This window comes from Bolinopsis microptera, chromosome 13 (genome assembly GCF_026151205.1).
Source record: "Bolinopsis microptera isolate Bmic1 chromosome 13, MBARI_Bmic_1.0, whole genome shotgun sequence".
NCBI lineage: Eukaryota > Metazoa > Ctenophora > Tentaculata > Lobata > Bolinopsidae > Bolinopsis > Bolinopsis microptera.
The window spans coordinates 6482550-6500678 of record NC_087084.1 but is presented as its reverse complement, the minus strand read 5'-3'; the positions used below and the strand labels follow the sequence as shown (position 1 = coordinate 6500678).

General features: G+C 38.1%; 2 protein-coding genes across 3 annotated transcripts in view; one reads left to right on the top strand and one right to left on the bottom strand.

Annotated features, from left to right (window-relative positions):
• Nucleotides 1–18129, top strand: part of LOC134824930 (anion exchange protein 3-like) — a 59918-nt gene that overhangs the window by 14130 nt on the left and 27659 nt on the right. The window lies entirely within an intron of this gene.
• LOC134824940 (uncharacterized) lies at nt 3421–14551 on the bottom strand. 2 transcript variants are annotated; one of them, XM_063836956.1, is made up of 5 exons: nt 14330–14551; nt 12746–12875; nt 4406–4503; nt 3968–4073; nt 3421–3692 (listed from the first exon to the last, which is right to left on the bottom strand). In XM_063836956.1, the coding sequence occupies exons 2-5, from the start codon at nt 12819–12821 to the stop codon at nt 3481–3483; spliced, it is 492 nt and encodes a 163-aa protein (XP_063693026.1). In that variant the 5' UTR covers nt 12822–12875; nt 14330–14551; the 3' UTR covers nt 3421–3480. The 2 variants fall into 2 exon arrangements, with proteins under 2 accessions (XP_063693026.1, XP_063693027.1); XM_063836957.1 differs by lacking the exons at nt 12746–12875; nt 14330–14551 and adding an exon at nt 4648–4808.

Genomic DNA, 18129 nt, shown 5'->3' with positions numbered 1-18129 from the left:
GAAATTTAATAGGTAAAGGGGTCAACCTTTACAATGTTAATCCTATTAAATAAAATGCGGCAAAATAGGCCAGGACCGGGACTATTATAAGTTGGGATTCCGGTCGATCCTTGAAAATGCCATATATGTCATAAGATGCCTGGTACTATAATATAAATTCCGAAATTTTACAACATGAAACATTACCTTTGCTAGTAACAGCTACTTCATACAATACTATAACTCCTGCAGTCTTGCTTAGTTTCACTGAGTCCCCTCTATAGTTACAGAGTAATGTGTAGATCTGGTCTGCTTGTTTCAGTCCGGATGATAGTTGGAGTGTTCCACAATACTTCTGTTGTTTCTCTCCCTGGTACACTGACACATCTACGTTGTTATCATTGTTTGCACAGGCCCTAAAATCATCTTCACTTTGTACACAATGATGACTGGGATTGTACCAGTTGGTATAAAACCTGTAGTAGATCAGGACCTTGTGGATAAAGTAAGTTTCACCAAACTCCAGCTTGAACCAGCCTGCTGCTCCGGTACCAGCGTCAACTGCTGCACTTGTTGAGAGGACCCCGTCAACTGCGTACGCCGCTGCACAGCATTGTAACGGAGTACTGCTGCTTACCCAAGTTTTACCTTGGGTTGCATTCCTTTCAGTTATCTCTGCTAACTCTGGCTTTCGGACTGAAATCAACGATCGTTATTTGGAACCATGATAGCATGATAAAGTAAACCTGTTTGGTTTCCCACTCGTAGGAGGTTTTAGAGGATTCGTTGCTTCAGGGAATACTTATCAGTAATACAGCCAGTTAGGAGTTTGAATCCATATTTCTCGGGCAGTTGATCGGTAAGAGTTACGAATTTGGGTCTTGAAGAAACATTTTGTGACACCACCAGAAGACATTATGTAGACGCTCTACTTTATTTAAACTGGCAATAATACCGGTGCACAATCACTGTTTTTACGGAGCCATATGTAGTCGGCCGGGTGGTGTAGTGGTAACAAGATCGCCTCCCAAGCAGAAGACTCGGGTTCGAATCCGGTCGGATGCAAGTCGGCCAGTTACCAAGCTGTGATTTGGTACAGCTTCGGCTGGTGATACACACTCCCTGGCTCGTTAGACTAACCCCCCCCCCTACAGCTAGTATATTACTAGTATAGTGCCTTGGCACAGAGTAGCTTAGGGTTAATGAAAACGAGATACGCACCTCAGGCCATCCCAACACTGGGAGTGACCTAGCCTTGTATCTATCTTGTATATGTAGTATCTTTGGGCGCCTAAAGGGGCCCTAGTCATTGCTATCTTAAAATTAGGGCTCACAAAAATATCAGGCTGCACTCATACCCACCACTAGTTGTAAAAATCCAGGAGGTTTGTTGGGAGTGGTCATTAAGTTCAGGTCCTTGACGTAGAGTGTACTTACCAATGTTTGGTTCGTATGTGATACCTCCGCAGTCTGGTAGAACAACGATTAGAAAATTAATTATAATTTAATTAAACGAATTTATCGTTTATTACCATACACAGGAGGACTATAGTGCAAAGAAACTGCTGCTAACTGCTGCTAACTGCTGCTAACTTCTGCTAACTGCTGCTAACTGCTGCTAACTTCTGCTCACTGCTGCTAACTGCTGCTCACTGCTGCTAACTGCTGCTCACTGCTGCTAACTGCTGCTGTCGCGCGCGCGCTCATAGCAGCAGTGAGCAGCAGTTAACAGCAGTGAGCAGCGTTTTTCAGCAGTTGCGCGGGGCGTGCACCGCGCAGTAAAGACACGCATAAAACTGCTGCTAACTGCTGCTAACTGCTGCTAACTGCTGCTCAGTGAGTGCTGCTCACTGCTGCTAACTGCTGCTAACTGCTGCTATGGGCGCGCGCAGTTCGCAGCAGTTTCTTTGCACTATAGTCCTCCTGTGACCAGGGAATTTGTTTATCTTTTTGGCATTTTTTAGGTTTAACCCCAACTCTGAAATAATCAGTTTACGAATGAAAATTAATTTTGAACAAACCGTTTCGTTTGAGGCAGTGATCCTTAGCATCCTCAAGACTGTCATACTTGGAAGTTCCTGTACTATATTCGGGCAAAAATTTGTTAGGGTACTCGCTCCATTTTCCTGAAAATGTAAGTAACTTTGATGCCAGCATGTGACAACTTTGTTGTTCTAACTTTCTAAACAGTAGACACATTCATAGAGATATTTAATTTTTTACCAAAACCCAGAATTAAGTTGATCGGACCGGTACCAGTGTCTCCTTCCTCCAAACAGAAAGAAATGAAATCATTTGAAATTACTGTTCTCAAATGTATGCAAAATGATACCGAGAATGAAATCGGTCGGTCAAGAGGCAAAACTTCTATCCCTGAATACGCCGAGAAGAAAATAATTTTCTGAGGCTGGTATTTAAAAAGTGTGGATTGCCTTGAAATATTTGAAACCATAGTGATAGAGAAAGTCACTGAAACTTGTTTTGGGCCAGGCACCATGACTAAATCAATTTCCTTACTTTGATAGACATTTTAAATACTAGACCTACCTTCTGTACTTTCTTGAGTGGAGCCGCCTGTGACTATCCAAATCACAACGAAGACGATAGGAGTCAATCTAAGCATCGTGGTGTGCTAAAACTGGCTGTTCTTCAAAGTATTCTCGTACTTGTTGAAGTAAACCAGTGCAACAAAACGAACTCTATAAACGGTTAATGTGAGCTATACCTTCGTGAGAGCACTTGAAACCAGATAATCGTCTTCTAATGAATCATTTATAACGCCTTCCATGTGAAAACAAAGGAAACCTCCTTTCGGACCCACAGGTACTCTAAGACCGATTAATGTGAGCCAGTCCTTCGTGAGAGCACTTGAAATGCAATAATTTCCTTCTAATGAATCATTCATAACGCCCCGGTCCTGGCCTCCATGCGAGCAAATCTTCCATCTTGAACTAAGCTACAGTTATTACCGTGCTTTATTCCAGTTAACTTCTTGACTTTAAACAGCACAGTGCCCTTATCTTGTGTGTTACTTGTAGCATGTGAGCGAACAGATAGGGCTCAATGTTCTGCCTCTTTGGTACATTAACTCAAGACTCTTAGACTTGCCCCAATTCAATGGTAAACGTGGTCAGACCAGCTCTCACCTTCCACGAGTTCCACAAACAATGGAGTTTGCAACGTTTCCTTTTTAAGTTTTTACCGGTAGCATAATTCTATAATTGATAGTAAATTACAGGCATTAAATAGGGTTTCTAATAAGAAGCTTTAAATTTACTCATTACAGTTTATTATAAGTACAGCCTGCAATCCATCTTAAGATTTTACACATAAAAACACAAGTTAAGAGTTGGAAAATACCACACAATCAAACTGATAAGATGTTAGATAAGAAACACTACATCAATGTACGGCTCTTAGGCTGATTCTTATAAACACAAACAGCAGCAATGGTATGATGTACCCTTAGGCTGATTCTTATAAACACAAACAGCTGAAACTCTATGATGTACTCTTAGGCTGATTCTTATAAACACAAACAGCAGCAATGGTATGTCTGTTCTCAGCTATATCACACCCAACCTTATTGACTCCATAACTCTCCTTGTAGTTTCCCAGGGTGTACTCTTCTACGTGGTCCATATAGAGGGAACACATGTGGTGGTGTACTCCCAGGTTGGGTCTCGTTACTGATTCTAGGTATACTGGCACACCTGAAATAGTTGAAATAATTGGGCAATACCTTTCAGATGATAGAGGGTGAAATAGTTGAAATAACTGAAATAATCAGGAGGTTGAGAGGAAGGAGCTTAAAAGGATAAAAATCTTACGGCTAAACATTGATTGTGGATACGATTAGTTAAAAATATCGGGTTTGACCACGTTATGTTCAAGTTAAAATGTAAGCATTTATTGATAAAATTATTGGAAGATTAGACATTCCTAACGCGAACGATCAACAGATTTAAACTTTTAAGATAAGACGTACCTTCGTAAAACCCTAATCTGTCTTTCTCTGATAATATCTCAAGACTTCGTCTGTTACGTCTTACCTTATCATCCAACATACTTTCAGCTTTACGTCGAGCAAATACCTTTAAGAGATTACAAATATTTTTACACTTTTGAGATTACAAATACCTTTAAAAGTTTAAAGCTTTAAGATTACGAATACTTCAAGATTACATTTGATACTTTATTAACTCATTAATTCTTTCCGAAAGAAACCAAGAATCTCATTCAGAACCCCCTCTACTTTACCAATCCGTCAAATGTTTCGATATTGGTATAATTAAGTAATTAATTATACCAATTACAGCTGAACTATAATCTGACCTGTAAAGCTACTTTAACAATCCGTCAAATGTTTCGATATTGGTATAATTAATTAATTAATTAACCAATTACAGCTGTACTATAATCTGACCTGTAAAGCGGGCCCCCATTCTAGCCCATGTTTTTGGTGTTGTTCCTCTAAACACTTCTCTTGTGACGTGGAGCTGAACACCACCAGGATCAGGGTTACTGAGACAGAATTTCAAATTCAGTCTTTAATAAGACGTGATTTCAGTTGGATAGAGAGTCCATTTTGAGGACAGTATTACAGCTGTTGAAGTGTCTTCATACATGATAATTAATGATAATATTATGGTTATCTATAATACGTACCAAAAGGAAGTGCACTCAGCATACCGTTCAAATATAAGGGTCACGAAACAACAACCTCTCAAAGGTTCAACACTGTTGAAACAATAGTCAACAACTGGCCTCTTGCATTGATTCAACGAACTAAATAAATGTAATACTAGCAGTTTCGTAACATTTATCCTATATTCCAATTACAGTCTATATTTTCTGTTATTAAGCAGAATTTACTGACCAAAAAGACACCTGCCAATGATTACTTTCTCCTCTTTGATTAATTCTGATGTCTTTATCAATTTAGATGCTTACTTTACTGAGGAGGGGCAATGTGATGAAATAGAGCTGAAGTTCTCGAGTGGTCACGTGATGTCACGTGGTTTACAACACACCGGTTTTTAAAGACCACGTGACTACAGAATACGCACCGATTGGTCGGTTCAGGACGCTGGACTAAGATTCTTATGATCTTGATGATTGCAGATCATTCAAGTATGACTTTAGCACTAATTATCCAATAGAAAGTATCAAAAATGTGCTGTTGAAATGGACTCTTACTAATTCGCTCGCCCAAAAATTATCACGTGACTTTGCTTTTATGGTTTTGCAGCTGAACAAAAACCATAACCCTAAAGCTATTCATAACCCTAACCACAACTCTAACCCTAACCCGAGCCTTAAACAATCAAATTCGTGTTTTACTAGCCTGTCACGTGACCAAAATTGATTTTTTGCCTATAACTTTCCAGGGAAGCATTTTTACCCTACGTCATGGGGGTGATTCGGAATCAGCGTTCAAAAATACAACGAACAACAAGGATGCCACTATACCTTCAGGGCCTTTCCACAAGAATTTTCTTAAAATTTGGGCGAGCGATTTAGTGGGAGCGGTTGAAATGACCCGGTGTTCCTAACTAGTGCCTGTCGCCTGACATTTACCCTTCAAGTACTGTAACATGATGTGATTATGAGCTGACAAAACACGATACTTTCTGTGACAAGTTGTGAACTATTGTGAACATTCCGCTTGGATCTCTGGATGTCCCATTTTATGAAGTGCAACATAACTGATAGGAGTGCAAATATTTTGAAACAGTATTTCAACAATGTATTGTTAAATATAGGAAATATTGTGTTTCTGCTCGCAGTTTCTAGAGTTCACGTTAAGCGCTGATGAATGTAAAATCAATGAACGATCAGGATACAAAATTAGATCAGATGTAAACTGTAGATTTTAGTAGCTTGTATTTCAGTTTTGGGCAAAAGATGAATGCAGAATAATCATATTCTATATTTTCACTCTTACACGCTATATATTTATATCTGCTCTGTGACGACTAATTTTATGTTAATTATATTTGTGGTAGGATAGACAGTAAGGAGTGATTAGTCTTTACCCAGAAGATACGTGCCATATCAAGTTATCATATTCGTAAGAATACAAAATTAGATCAGAATGTGATACATTGCCTTTTCTTTTAACATCAAACATAAAGTGAGTGCAGAATAATAAAACATAAGTTATGCTTTTCACCGAGTATCTGAGTGTAACTGCATGGGTGATGGGTTACACTATTCCTGAAGGACGTTAGCCCCATTTTGGGGCCTCGTGGTCTTTGTGACAAAATATGGCAAAATATTCACGTTGTGGTAACGCGCGCAATCAAAATTTTGACCTGACTATCCTGGAACATATTTGCGTTAACATGTTCCGCGCGCAATAACATGCGGAGTTGAGCTAGTCTACAGTTATTATACTCTAGTATCAGGGCATAGTTGAGTATGCACTTCGATGTGCACACTCAACTATGCCCTGCTATAGTAGAGTCTATAGCTATTTCTTGGTGAACACTAGGTAACCCATAGTTGCTATCCCTGGGATGTACAGGTAACACTAACACTAGGAACACATCTCAGCTGAGTTGGAGAACTGATTTCTAAGTTTCTGATATCCTCGCGTGGGAACGCCCAAAATCAAGGATTTCTGTTAACTAAGTTATATAGGTGATTTGATGGATCAATAATTCATATTGGTATTTCCAATTTTTACAAGTAAAAATTGTTTTTAAATTTCATTTATATCACCAACGAAAATATTCTGGCCACAGATCAACATGGTGTTATCAATTATACCTTATAACTCTAACAGAATCTCCAAGTTTAACCAACATATCATTTAATTGTTCAAATTTAAAGCTTGACTTGGAATCATTTTCTAATCCTGAACCATATAATCCTGAATCATATAATATAACAACACAATAGACCCTTGCTCTAGAAATCTGCAGGTAAATAGGTTGTAAACCTCGGGCACGACGAACATCGTATAACACAATAACTGCTGGGTACTCTACTGACAAACAATTAGAAATATTGCAACTCTCTATTTCATTACTATCAGATACACTACATCGTTCTTCATTTACCTTTTTAATTACAGTATCATTAAACAGCAAAGAACAATTAGATACTATACCTATTTCAAACGAACGGGTCACGTCTGTGTTACATAATTTAATTAGCTCTGTATTCAAGATATCAGTAACCTTACTGTGATCCTGATCAAGTGGCTTCTCAATAACATGCACTACAATCTGTGGTCCGTGTATAAAGTGTCCTTGTTTTATCATTGGAATAAATACGTCGATATTATCATCTATTTCGTTTTGTTGTAGTTTTATGTACTCTCTGATCTTAGATAGAATGTCAGTAATGTCAGAAGTATTTCTTAAGTTCAGAGATAAAGTTACAATGTTTTCAGGGGGCATATCGTTTATGAATGAGTTAAGTAACATATAGCTAATATCATAAGAAGTACATAAGTAGCGTGACTGAGTTAAATCACAAGCAATCCAGACACAGTTCGTTTGAGAGAGTACTCTGATGGTGCGTTGTAACTTTCTATAAATTGGTCTATTTCTCGACGCACCTGCCACACCCTGCCAGTCGTCAATAAATACGTGTAGGTTACTTTCCATCAGTTGAGTCAGTACTGCTGTTTTTGTTAGTGCGTAACCAATCGTAAGTATTACCACCCTGTAGATACTGTCTAATACCTTCTGTGCTGTGTACTCTGCACTGTAATTGTGAGCATTTGGTACTATCACCTCGTTACTGATTTCAGCTTTACGTAAAGCATATTGATAACGTTCACATGAGATGTTATCATTTGAGAAAATGTACAACACAGCTCTGTTATCCACATTTGATTTGATCACTTTTATGATCTTAGCCAACAAGATGATAGATTAGGCTATCCGATCCGATAATCGTTACCGATAATTATCTCCGATAATTCGTTAAAAAAGGTTATCTGTTTATCTAGATAAAACATATTTTTATCGGTATAAAAATTCACTAGACATTACCGAAAAAACTGCCACAATACCGTAAAATTTTAAAGAAATATTAGTGTTTTTTGCCTTCCCAAGTAATCCAAGAAACAGTCCCAAACGTTTTATAGTATGATAGAAGAGGTAGTTTACTTAAATGTGAGCTTAAGAGGTTTATTTACATTTGTATACCTATGGAACTGTAGAACTGTAGAACTGTAAAAGTCTAGAGAAAGTTATTAACATTGTTATCTTGAAGTTGAGGCTAGGGTGCTGGCGTTCTACCTTACTTGAACCATTCTGGAGACAGGAACGAGCATGTTACTGTTAACAAGAGTCAAAAATACCGGCAGGCGGCAGGGCACTCAATTAAATTCCGTAAGTGTTCTAGGCGTGAAACATTGTCTTCAGGAGAAGGAATCTGTTGCTCCAAGTTATCCACAGGATAAGGAAACGGTTCACTGAATCACTTTAAATGTTTTACTGTTTCGAGGAGAATTGGTATTTGTTGCACTACTGTTCTCAAGAGAAGGATACCGGTGGTCTACTGTTTTGAAGAGAACTGGTGCACTACTGTTCTCAGGAGAAGGAAACCGGTGGTCTAATGTTTTGAAGAGAACTGGTGCACTACTGTTCTCAGGAGAAGGAAACCGGTGGTCTACTGTTTTGAAGAGAACTGGTGCACTACTGTTCTCAGGAGAAGGAAACCGGTGGTCTAATGTTTTGAAGAGAACTGGTGCACTACTGTTCTCAGGAGAAGGAAACCGGTGATCTACTGTTTTGAAGAGAACTAGTGCGTTACTGTTCTCAGGAGAAGGAAACCGGTGGTCTACTGTTTTGAAGAGAACTAGTGCGTTACTGTTCTCAGGAGAAGGAAACCCTTGGTCTACTGTTTTGAAAAGAACTGGTGCACTACTGTTCTCAGGAGAAGGAAACCGGTGGTCTACTGTTTTGAAGAGAACTAGTGCGTTACTGTTCTCAGGAGAAGGAAACCGGTGGTCTAATGTTTTGAAGAGAACTAGTGCATTACTGTTCTCAGGAGAAGGATACCAGTGGTCTACTGTTTTGAAGAGAACTGTTGCACTACTGTTTTCAGGAGAAGGAAACCGGTGGTCTACTGTTTTGAAGAGAACTAGTGCGTTACTGTTCTCAGGAGAAGGAAACCGGTGGTCTACTGTTTTGAAGAGAACTAGTGCGTTACTGTTCTCAGGAGAAGGAAACCCTTGGTCTACTGTTTTGAAGAGAACTGGTACACTACTGTTTTTAGGAGAAGGAAACCGGTGATCTACTGTTTTGAAGAGAACTGGTACACTACTGTTCTTAGGAGAAGACAAACCGTTGGTCTACTGTTTTGAAGAGAACTGGTACACTATTGTTCCCCGGAGAAGAAAACTGATGCTCTAATATTTTCAAAAGAAAGGAAATTGTACTTTAGCAAGATTACTGGTAAAACAAAATTTAAATTTTATTGCCATTACAATGAATAATGATATCATAATAAATATAAGTAGACATCCGATAATAAACTTGTTACATCCAGTACAACCCAAGATGTCAGCCGACGCGACTTACAAAAATAAAGAAAGCTAGCATGTTCATTGTTCATAGTTTTTCTAACGAGCATACTTTGTACTTAGGCTGTACGGAAATAGCTTAAATTCTACGTCATTTCTGTAATGTTTCAAATTATATTCAAATGTTCTATTAAAAACTTTACATAATTTTTGAGATACAAAAATAAATTTTAAAATAAATAACTCTTTTGCTGCTTAGGCACAGCACCGCGCTTGATCCACATGCTATACAGCGTGTAGCAGCACAGCGCTGAAAACAGGAGATGAAGGAGCTATAACTTATAAGCGGTGCGCCGCGCCTAAACCTAAAACCATAAACTTTAAATATTGTCAAGATATTAAACGAGTTTTGCAAAATAATATAGCATGCTGACTTCGTAGGATATTACAATTATACCTGTGCCAGTTCCAAATGTGAGTCAGCGCTTAAACCAAAAGCAGTTGGCAAAAGGAGCCAGTTGCCTGCAAGAGCTTTACTAGCACCCGATTTACCACTTTTGGAGCACAAACTCAAACCTAAAACCGGCCAAGCACAAAGATATGTTATTGCCACGACTGGGTGGATTGATTCCCAGAATATTTATCAGCACGCAGCACTATTAATATAAAGTTCATTATCGAATTTTAGATATTTCATGGATCGTTTAACACATATATAAAAGGTTATTAAAGAATAATTAATGTTTGGTTGTTGGTATAAATCGATATTAATCAATTATTTAAAATAGTATTTGTGTTTGTTATTATTAACTATTGAGTTACGTTTGATTTAAATATTAAAACACTACTACAATACATTTCACAAAACAAAACAGTAAACAGTAATAAAAGTAAACAGTAATAAAAGTCGACAGTAATAAAAGTCGACAATCAGTTTTTGTGAAATTTGGAAAACATTTTGGCTTTGGCCTTCAGCAGAAAAATTATCGGTTTTATCGGTTTTATCTAGATAAAACCTAAATTTTTATCTGTTTATCTAGATAAAAGATTTCATACCGATAATGGATAGCCTATGATAGATTTCCCTGAACCTGCTGGTCCATTTATTAACAACAAGTTCTGATCTCTGTTGAAAGCATCGTGTTGTTCCGCAGTCACGTATTCTATTCCGAGCATGCTGAAAATGTTGACAATGCCATTTTGATTTACATTAGCAGATACTATATCAGTTGCTTTTATCACATTGGGGTTTAGGGGACGGTTTTTACTGAGAAATGTTATGTTTCCTTTCTTCAACTCGTCGTCAATCTCAAATATAGCTTGTCCTAAGCTACACTTCAGTTCTTCACATAGGTTTATATCAGTACAGTACATTGCTACCAATACTTGCTTAATTTCCTGGTGTTTGGTGAGAAAAGCTTCAGTTTGAACAAAGCTACATATCGAACCTAACACATATTGTTTCCACCAGCTTGAGAAATCTAGGAAGTCTTCTTTACACAGTAACTGTTTTTTGGTCTGTTCGTCCATGTTCTGAAGTCGATCACGACTTGTGTTAGGAAACGCGGACAGGCATATTATTGAGCATTGATCTGCCTCCATTCCAACTTGCTCTACAAGACCATTTATCAACGATTTTGTTCACCCTGATTTTTTTGTGAAACTTGGTTTCGAGATAGTAGTTGACCAACAAACTAGGACCAGTGACCGAACTTTTGAGGGGGTCCCGGACCCCAACCGCCAAATGGTGCCCGCGGGGCAGCCACGCCCATATTTGGTCCAAATTAGGCCCAATTTAGCCAAATACCCTGAACATGCCCAAAATCCAGATTTTTGGTGCTCTACTTGTAGCTAGTGGTTCCCTGAACTCGTATATGAATTTTCATCAAGATCGGACAAAAAATGACTGAGTTATGAGCAAAAAACCATATGACCATATTTGGGCATACGCACCAAATTTGATCGATTTTGGCCCATTAATTGGTCAAATTTCAATATTTTTGAATGAAACCAACTTTATATGGAAGGTAAGCCTATACTACACATTATCTATGATTATCAGCTCAGGATCTACCTAATCTTGGATTCTATTTTCAAATAATCGCAAAAAACGAACAAAATTGCCCATATCTCAGTTCGCGATATTTGCAAAACTGACTTCGCTCAAAACAATAGAACTCAATAGGGTTTCAATATTTTTTCAATTCCAAAATTTGCACTGCTAAATTTAGAATTTTTTGCTCATAACTCACTCATTTTTTGTCCGATCTTGATGAAAATTTATATACGAGTTCAGGGAACCACTAGCTACAAGTAAAGCACCTAAAATCTGGATTTTGGGCATGTTCAGGGTATTTGGCTAAATTGGGCCTAATTTGGACCAAATATGGGCGTGGCTGCCCCGCGGGCACCGTTTGCAGATAAAAAATCACATTTTCTCCCATAACTTCAAAGGGAAGCATTTTAGGGTGTTTTGTTGTTCATAACTCATATATAAATATGCTAGTTGCGGTTATTTTGCACCCTTCAAAAAGTCACTAGCACATTCCTATCAAAATTTTAGAAAAATCAGTAAATATTAAAAACGAAAAATGTGCCTAAATTTGTTGTTTGGCTTTGAGGTCCAATAGATCAGGAGGTGAATGAGTAAAAACATTTTTGAGGGCATCAAAAACTGCGCCAGAATTCAGAGAACAATTTGATGTCAAGCATCAAATAATCCGATCTTCCCTGACTGACTTTTTGTTAAAATAAGTCTGAAAAGGACAATTTTAGCTTTTTGACTTTGAAAATTCATAACACACCAGCCTTTTTAAATACGATATCAAGATTTTTCACACACCTTGACATAGATGTGAATAAACGGCGAGCAAAATTTCAACCCGATACCGCAAGAAATGATTAACTTATAGCGTCTCAACCACAAATTAATTTTTTACGAAAATTGCACTCTTAACCAGGAAATGGTCGATTATAAAAATGGGAATTCTCAAAATAATTTTTTTTTGTGTGGAAACGGTGCGCTAGAAGGTCACTGAACTGCCTATGAGGTCATTTGGTCTGGACGGCACAAACCACTGTTTTGGGGTATGCCCCCTTAAGTCCCTATAATAACAAAGAGAGTCTAGCACAGTGACTACCCGGCCGGAGCTAACTGCTAAATGTATCAATTTAGTATGAATTCTATAATAATTGCTAGATTTTAAAGCAACAATTACCTAGTTAATGTTTTACTACGAAAAGACATGCATAATGTTATAGTGTAAAGTATGTACCGACCGCTAATTGTTTTTTCACCATTTGTAACCGATTGATCTCTTTTCTGTTTATTTCTCTGCTTTCCTTTCCCCATCATGATGTTATATCTGTTTGTAACGAGTTTTTTGAAATTTGATGACTATAAACTTTCCTGAAAACATTTTTACCAACTAGCAGAATTTAATGTTATCACAACTTGTACACAGAAGCTTTTTATCAGAGACTATATTGATTTTTACAGCTATTTGGGCTATTAAGATAGTATTATAAACCTCTGATGTAAAATATTGAATCCTCTTAAAGGGATCATGAAGTGTCCCCGACTTAATCGTCAAAACATTTCACATATACTATCACATAGAAACACTAATATAACAATAGGGCTCGGAATTCCCAGATTCGTAACTTAATTATGTCGCGTGAAATCGATACAGGAAGATCGCCCTAATTTGTTGGATAGTGGCTAACTGTCAGACACCGCAATAGAAACAGTGTTAAAATGCACATTTTTATTCATGTGCTGTGGCGCCAATTTAATTGATAAAATCTTCAAATTAACGACACTTGATAGATTTGACTTTTATCTTTCGAAAATTGTGGTTGTATAATGTGCATAATATACACAAGCATCAAATAATTGTCTTATAAGTTTACGTACTGCTGTGTAATGTTGTAGGAAGAAAAACATTCAATTGCCAAACGCTAAATAACAATACAGGTTAGAAAGAACCTATTACTTAAAATAACCTTAAATTATAAATAGTTTTTTCTTGATACAAACATTTACTTGTTAACTTCATGGCAAAATATGTCCATCATCAGTTCCGATACTGATAAAACCCGTATACCTTGATCCATCTGTGTTTGGAAACTTTTCCCGGATCGCCGACACAACACATGATGGAAGTACGTATCGAACCTTTCTATCCAATTGCAAAGCTTGAGCTACTATACTCTGAAAACACGTGCCGCAGTCGACAACAAACGCGAAAATTTGTAACAGCTCTGACTTAGTTATTAATTCTTTAATTGGAAGATAAGACTTTTATCTACGGGGTACAGACTACGGATACATTCGTTAGGTTCGTGTTTACACATTACACGTTATTCAAGAAAGCACACATTCGCAAGCTTTAAAAGACAAAGACCGTACAGAACGAAAGTAAACAAATTGAACACTGATCGTGCTACATTCAAGTTCCATGAAGTGAGCTGCCTTTAATTGCTTGTAGGAACTAGATTAATCGCTGTACACTAAATTTAGGAAGATATGTGAAGTATAATGGTTTAAACCTGATGGTAGTCTTGTCCGTTCAACAAAAAAACCAACAGAAAACTTGTTATGGACAATTAAAATCAGGCGTTTTTACACATGTCGTATATGCTCTCCCGTCACCTAGCCACTACTTGGAAAAATGTAATTGATATACCCCATATTATCTCAGCTTGTGAAGCAATTACGACGGAGCTATTTTGGGATTGTGGCAGAATTACCAAGCCTAGCTCACTACCCAAGTTTCGAGAATTTTTGAAGAATTCGCAAATTTACACTTCATGATCTCTTTAAATCTCACAAAATATATCCTTAATCCTTATCGTTCCTACCTGACTTTACAAAGTTAACAGTTCGTCTCAGATTTAGAGAAAGTGAGAGGAGGAGGGTAAAATCAGTCACTAACGAATATCACAGAAATAAGGACCTTAGGACTGTCACTATTATAATGCCTGGCTGTATCACTATCAGTTAAGTAAGAAACCAAACTAAAATAGGCACCCAGTCCAAACTGAGTCTGCTGAGAAATAAACTGCTGATCAGCACAATAAGGATTAAGAGAGAACGGAGTTTGCGAAGCTAATGTAAGGATGTAGATTTTAGGACCGTGGCCGTTTGGACGGAATTGGATTATGAGCGTCACGTGTAGCCGTAGGTCACTTGTAAGTCACGTGCAGGTCACTTGTAAGTCACGTGCAGGTCACTTGTAAGTCACGTGCAGGTCACTTGTAAGTCACGTGCAGGTCACTTGTAAGTCACGTGCAGGTCACTTGTAAGTCACGTGCAGGTCACTTGTAAGTCACGTGCAGGTCACTTGTAAGTCACGTGCAGGTCACTTGTAAGTCACGTGCAGGTCACTTGTAAGTCACGTGCAGGTCACTTGTAAGTCACGTGCAGGTCACTTGTAAGTCACGTGCAGGTTACTTGTAAGTCACGTGCAGGTCACTTGTAAGTCACGTGCAGGTCACTTGTAAGTCACGTGCAGGTCACTTGTAAGTTACGTGTAGGTCACGAGGGACGAACTCTCACTCTGAGTAGCTGGATAGAGTACACACTACACTGTTCGGGGGCCATCTAATTATACATATTATATTACAGATTCGTCCGGGTGTTTGAGTGACAATACTCGGGAGACGGGAACGGGGAAGGGCCTCTAATATATATATATTAGAGATAATGTGTACACACAGACGACCGCGTAATATGCGGGATCTATATATAATATTGGATGGCGAATCACAAGACTTATCTCCAGACGGCATTAAAAGCGCTGCTCTGTCACGTAGAAATGCACTTTCCTCAAGGAGATCAATCTGCGATGCATCTTTTTTACATTTTTTAGTCAGAACTATTTTCTTTCCCAACCATATGCCTCCACCTCCTTCGGGAGCAATGCAGAGTACTCCACGACCATCTGCTTGATCATCCCTGTAGATGAGTCTACCTTTTTCTAAGTTCAAACTGATTGCTTGTGTACAATCTAGCAGTGTCAGACTGTCACCAGAGGTAGAGTTGTTGAATCCCGCCAAACCGACTCAAAGTGAAAATTCTACAGATCTCAGAAATCCGTTGATGTGGTAGAAAGCTTGTTGTTTAACCGAATAACAGCCGCTGCCGAATTGTTTGAAACTTCCTTCAAGGCATTCTCTATGACACCTGCGCTACTGTTAGATCCTTCACTTCCTCCCAATGAACGCAACTGATGGGATTGTAGTTCCGACACTGCTTGCACAGAGTCCACATCAGTTGATAAGGACACGTGTGCTCCTTTGTCACGTTGGATAAGACTTTGGCAAAATAAAAATACGAGAAAAGACAAATAGGTTACGATAAGTATGTATCCAAGTTTTGAACTAAGATTATGGCATCCACGTTCCATATTAACAACGTCAAATATCACAATCACTGAAAACACAATTTCGTAATGGTTAATGCTATGTAATTTTATTGTTCAAATAAGTGCACCACCTCCGGTGGGGACGGTATAATAAATAATGTACACATAATAATTAATAAATAATACCACATGGAATTGGAGAACAAGCATGTCATCGACAGTGAGTCCCTACTGATATCATGAGAATAACTCTACCATTAATCACGGTCAACAATTTTCTGGATATTTTTTTATCTAGACACTTATTTTACTTCGGTGTATTCCAACAGTCTGATGGTTAAAGATCAAACAGCAGATGAGATGTGATCGCTAAATTAAAGTTTAAGTGATATATCAATTTAGTGATGTACTATGATGTCGGTCCGTTAGTAGTGGGCACAGAATTCCATCGTCCATCAGTCAATTTCTGCATTTACCATTAAACTGCTTTCTTTGATCCTTGCTGTGGTTATTGAAGCGCTTCAATGATCATTATAATGGGTTAAAAATACCAATATCAAAAATAACGATATTTGACTAATTTATGGGCCAAAATCGATCAAATTAGGTGCGTATGCCCAAATATGGGCATATAGTTTTTAGCTGATAACTCCGTTATTTTTTGTCCAATCTTGATGACATTTCATATACGAGTTCAGGGGACTACTAGCTACAAGTAGAGCACCTTAAATCTGGGTTTTACGCATGTTCAGGGTATTTGGCTAAATTAGGCCTAATTTGGACCAAATATGGGCGTGGCTGCCCCGCGGGCACCGTTTGGCGGTTGGGGTCCGGGACCCCCTCAAAAGTTCGGTCACCGGCGCGGTTCTAGTTTGTTGGTCAACTGCTATCTCGAAACCAAGTTTCGCAAAAAAAATCCACCCCCCCCCCCCCCCCCTTAACTTGGGTACAATTATTAGACTGGAATCTGATTTACGTTTAGGTTTTATTCTCTCCTAATCAGTGCACAGGAGTGGCTTCCTGGGGTTACACCTCAGACTCCAGCTCTGGGACTAATCACATAGAATATAAATAAAGCACGGAGTGATAGAATTATCCTTGAAATGGGGCTTCTGGTGGAGCACTGTGTGTCGTGTATGTGCCATTGTCCAGGTTCAATGGCTTCACATGTTATGAAGTATAAACTATGTACCAAAGTAACAATGGTTTTAAAAATACATCTTACTATATATATTATATAAAGCGAGACGATAGTTTTCCGTGCCATTTTACTGACACCACGGCATCAACTTTAACGCGACTTTCCGCAAAAACCGTAAAAGATATACAACAGCGATCGCGTCTGTATTCTGTAACTAAACAAAGTTATATAATAATAGTTAATAGTACTATGTACAGTATGCACTGAAGGGGTATCCTAGGAAGTTTCTTGCACTTTTAACAGGTACCCTTCCTCATTTAACTGGGGTTCGAAAACTGGACCTTCTGCGCAGAAGGCGGATGCTCTAACCACTAGGCCACCTAGCCCCTAAGGCTATAGCTATTATAGCTATTTTTTTGTTAAATTACTACCAAATCCAAATATAGCCAAATTGGTAAGATTTGTTTAAAAGCTGAAGCGTTTGAAGGGGGTCTAGCCTTTGCATATTTTTGTCCATTTAATTATAAGACCCAAGTTAAGTGTAGGAAGTTGATGATATACCTTATCGGACCTTATTTGGACGGACATTAAATGAACAGACATAATTATGAACGGACATTAATATGAACGCTAGAAGGCACTCAAAACCATCAAAAATCCGATTTTTTTCCATTTTTTAAGACTTTTTTTATTTCAGAAAATGATTTTTAAATCCATTTTTTATACAGTAAGTAAGAAAAGCAGTCGTTAACAGTAAAAATCTTAAAATATGAATTCTTATAGCAAAACTAATAGTTTCGATTAATTGCATCAATTATCACATGCTGTAAAAATCTCTTCGGGTTGCTTTCGGGTGGATACTTGATTGACGTTGTCAACCCTTCCAGATCGTTGCTCTGCTTCGCAGAGCAACAACCTGTGACCGAACGTTTGAGGGGGTTCCGGACTCAAAGTTTTTCTACAAGTAAAAACTACTTTTCTCCGTGTTTTAAGCTATTTCGATCATTTTGAGCCAATTACAAAATTTTACATTTTTTCTAATTAGCTAATTGATAATTATCCAATTAACTAATTGTCTGACGTAAAAAGTGTCTTTACAACAGTTTTTCCTCCTGATAAGATGAACACCCTCGATTAATCTGCAAGCTTTTGCG

Bases quoted from the DNA above. Each gene is read 5' to 3' on its own strand.
- LOC134824940 (XM_063836956.1), bottom strand. From the start codon at position 12,821: ATGATGGGGAAAGGAAAGCAGAGAAATAAACAGAAAAGAGATCAATCG. The intron at 4,074-4,405 runs GTCAGATTATAG...AATCTCTTAAAG, and splicing joins AATGGGGGCCCGCTTTACAG to GTATTTGCTCGACGTAAAGC. The intron at 3,693-3,967 runs GTACGTCTTATC...CAACTATTTCAG, and splicing joins CAGATTAGGGTTTTACGAAG to GTGTGCCAGTATACCTAGAA.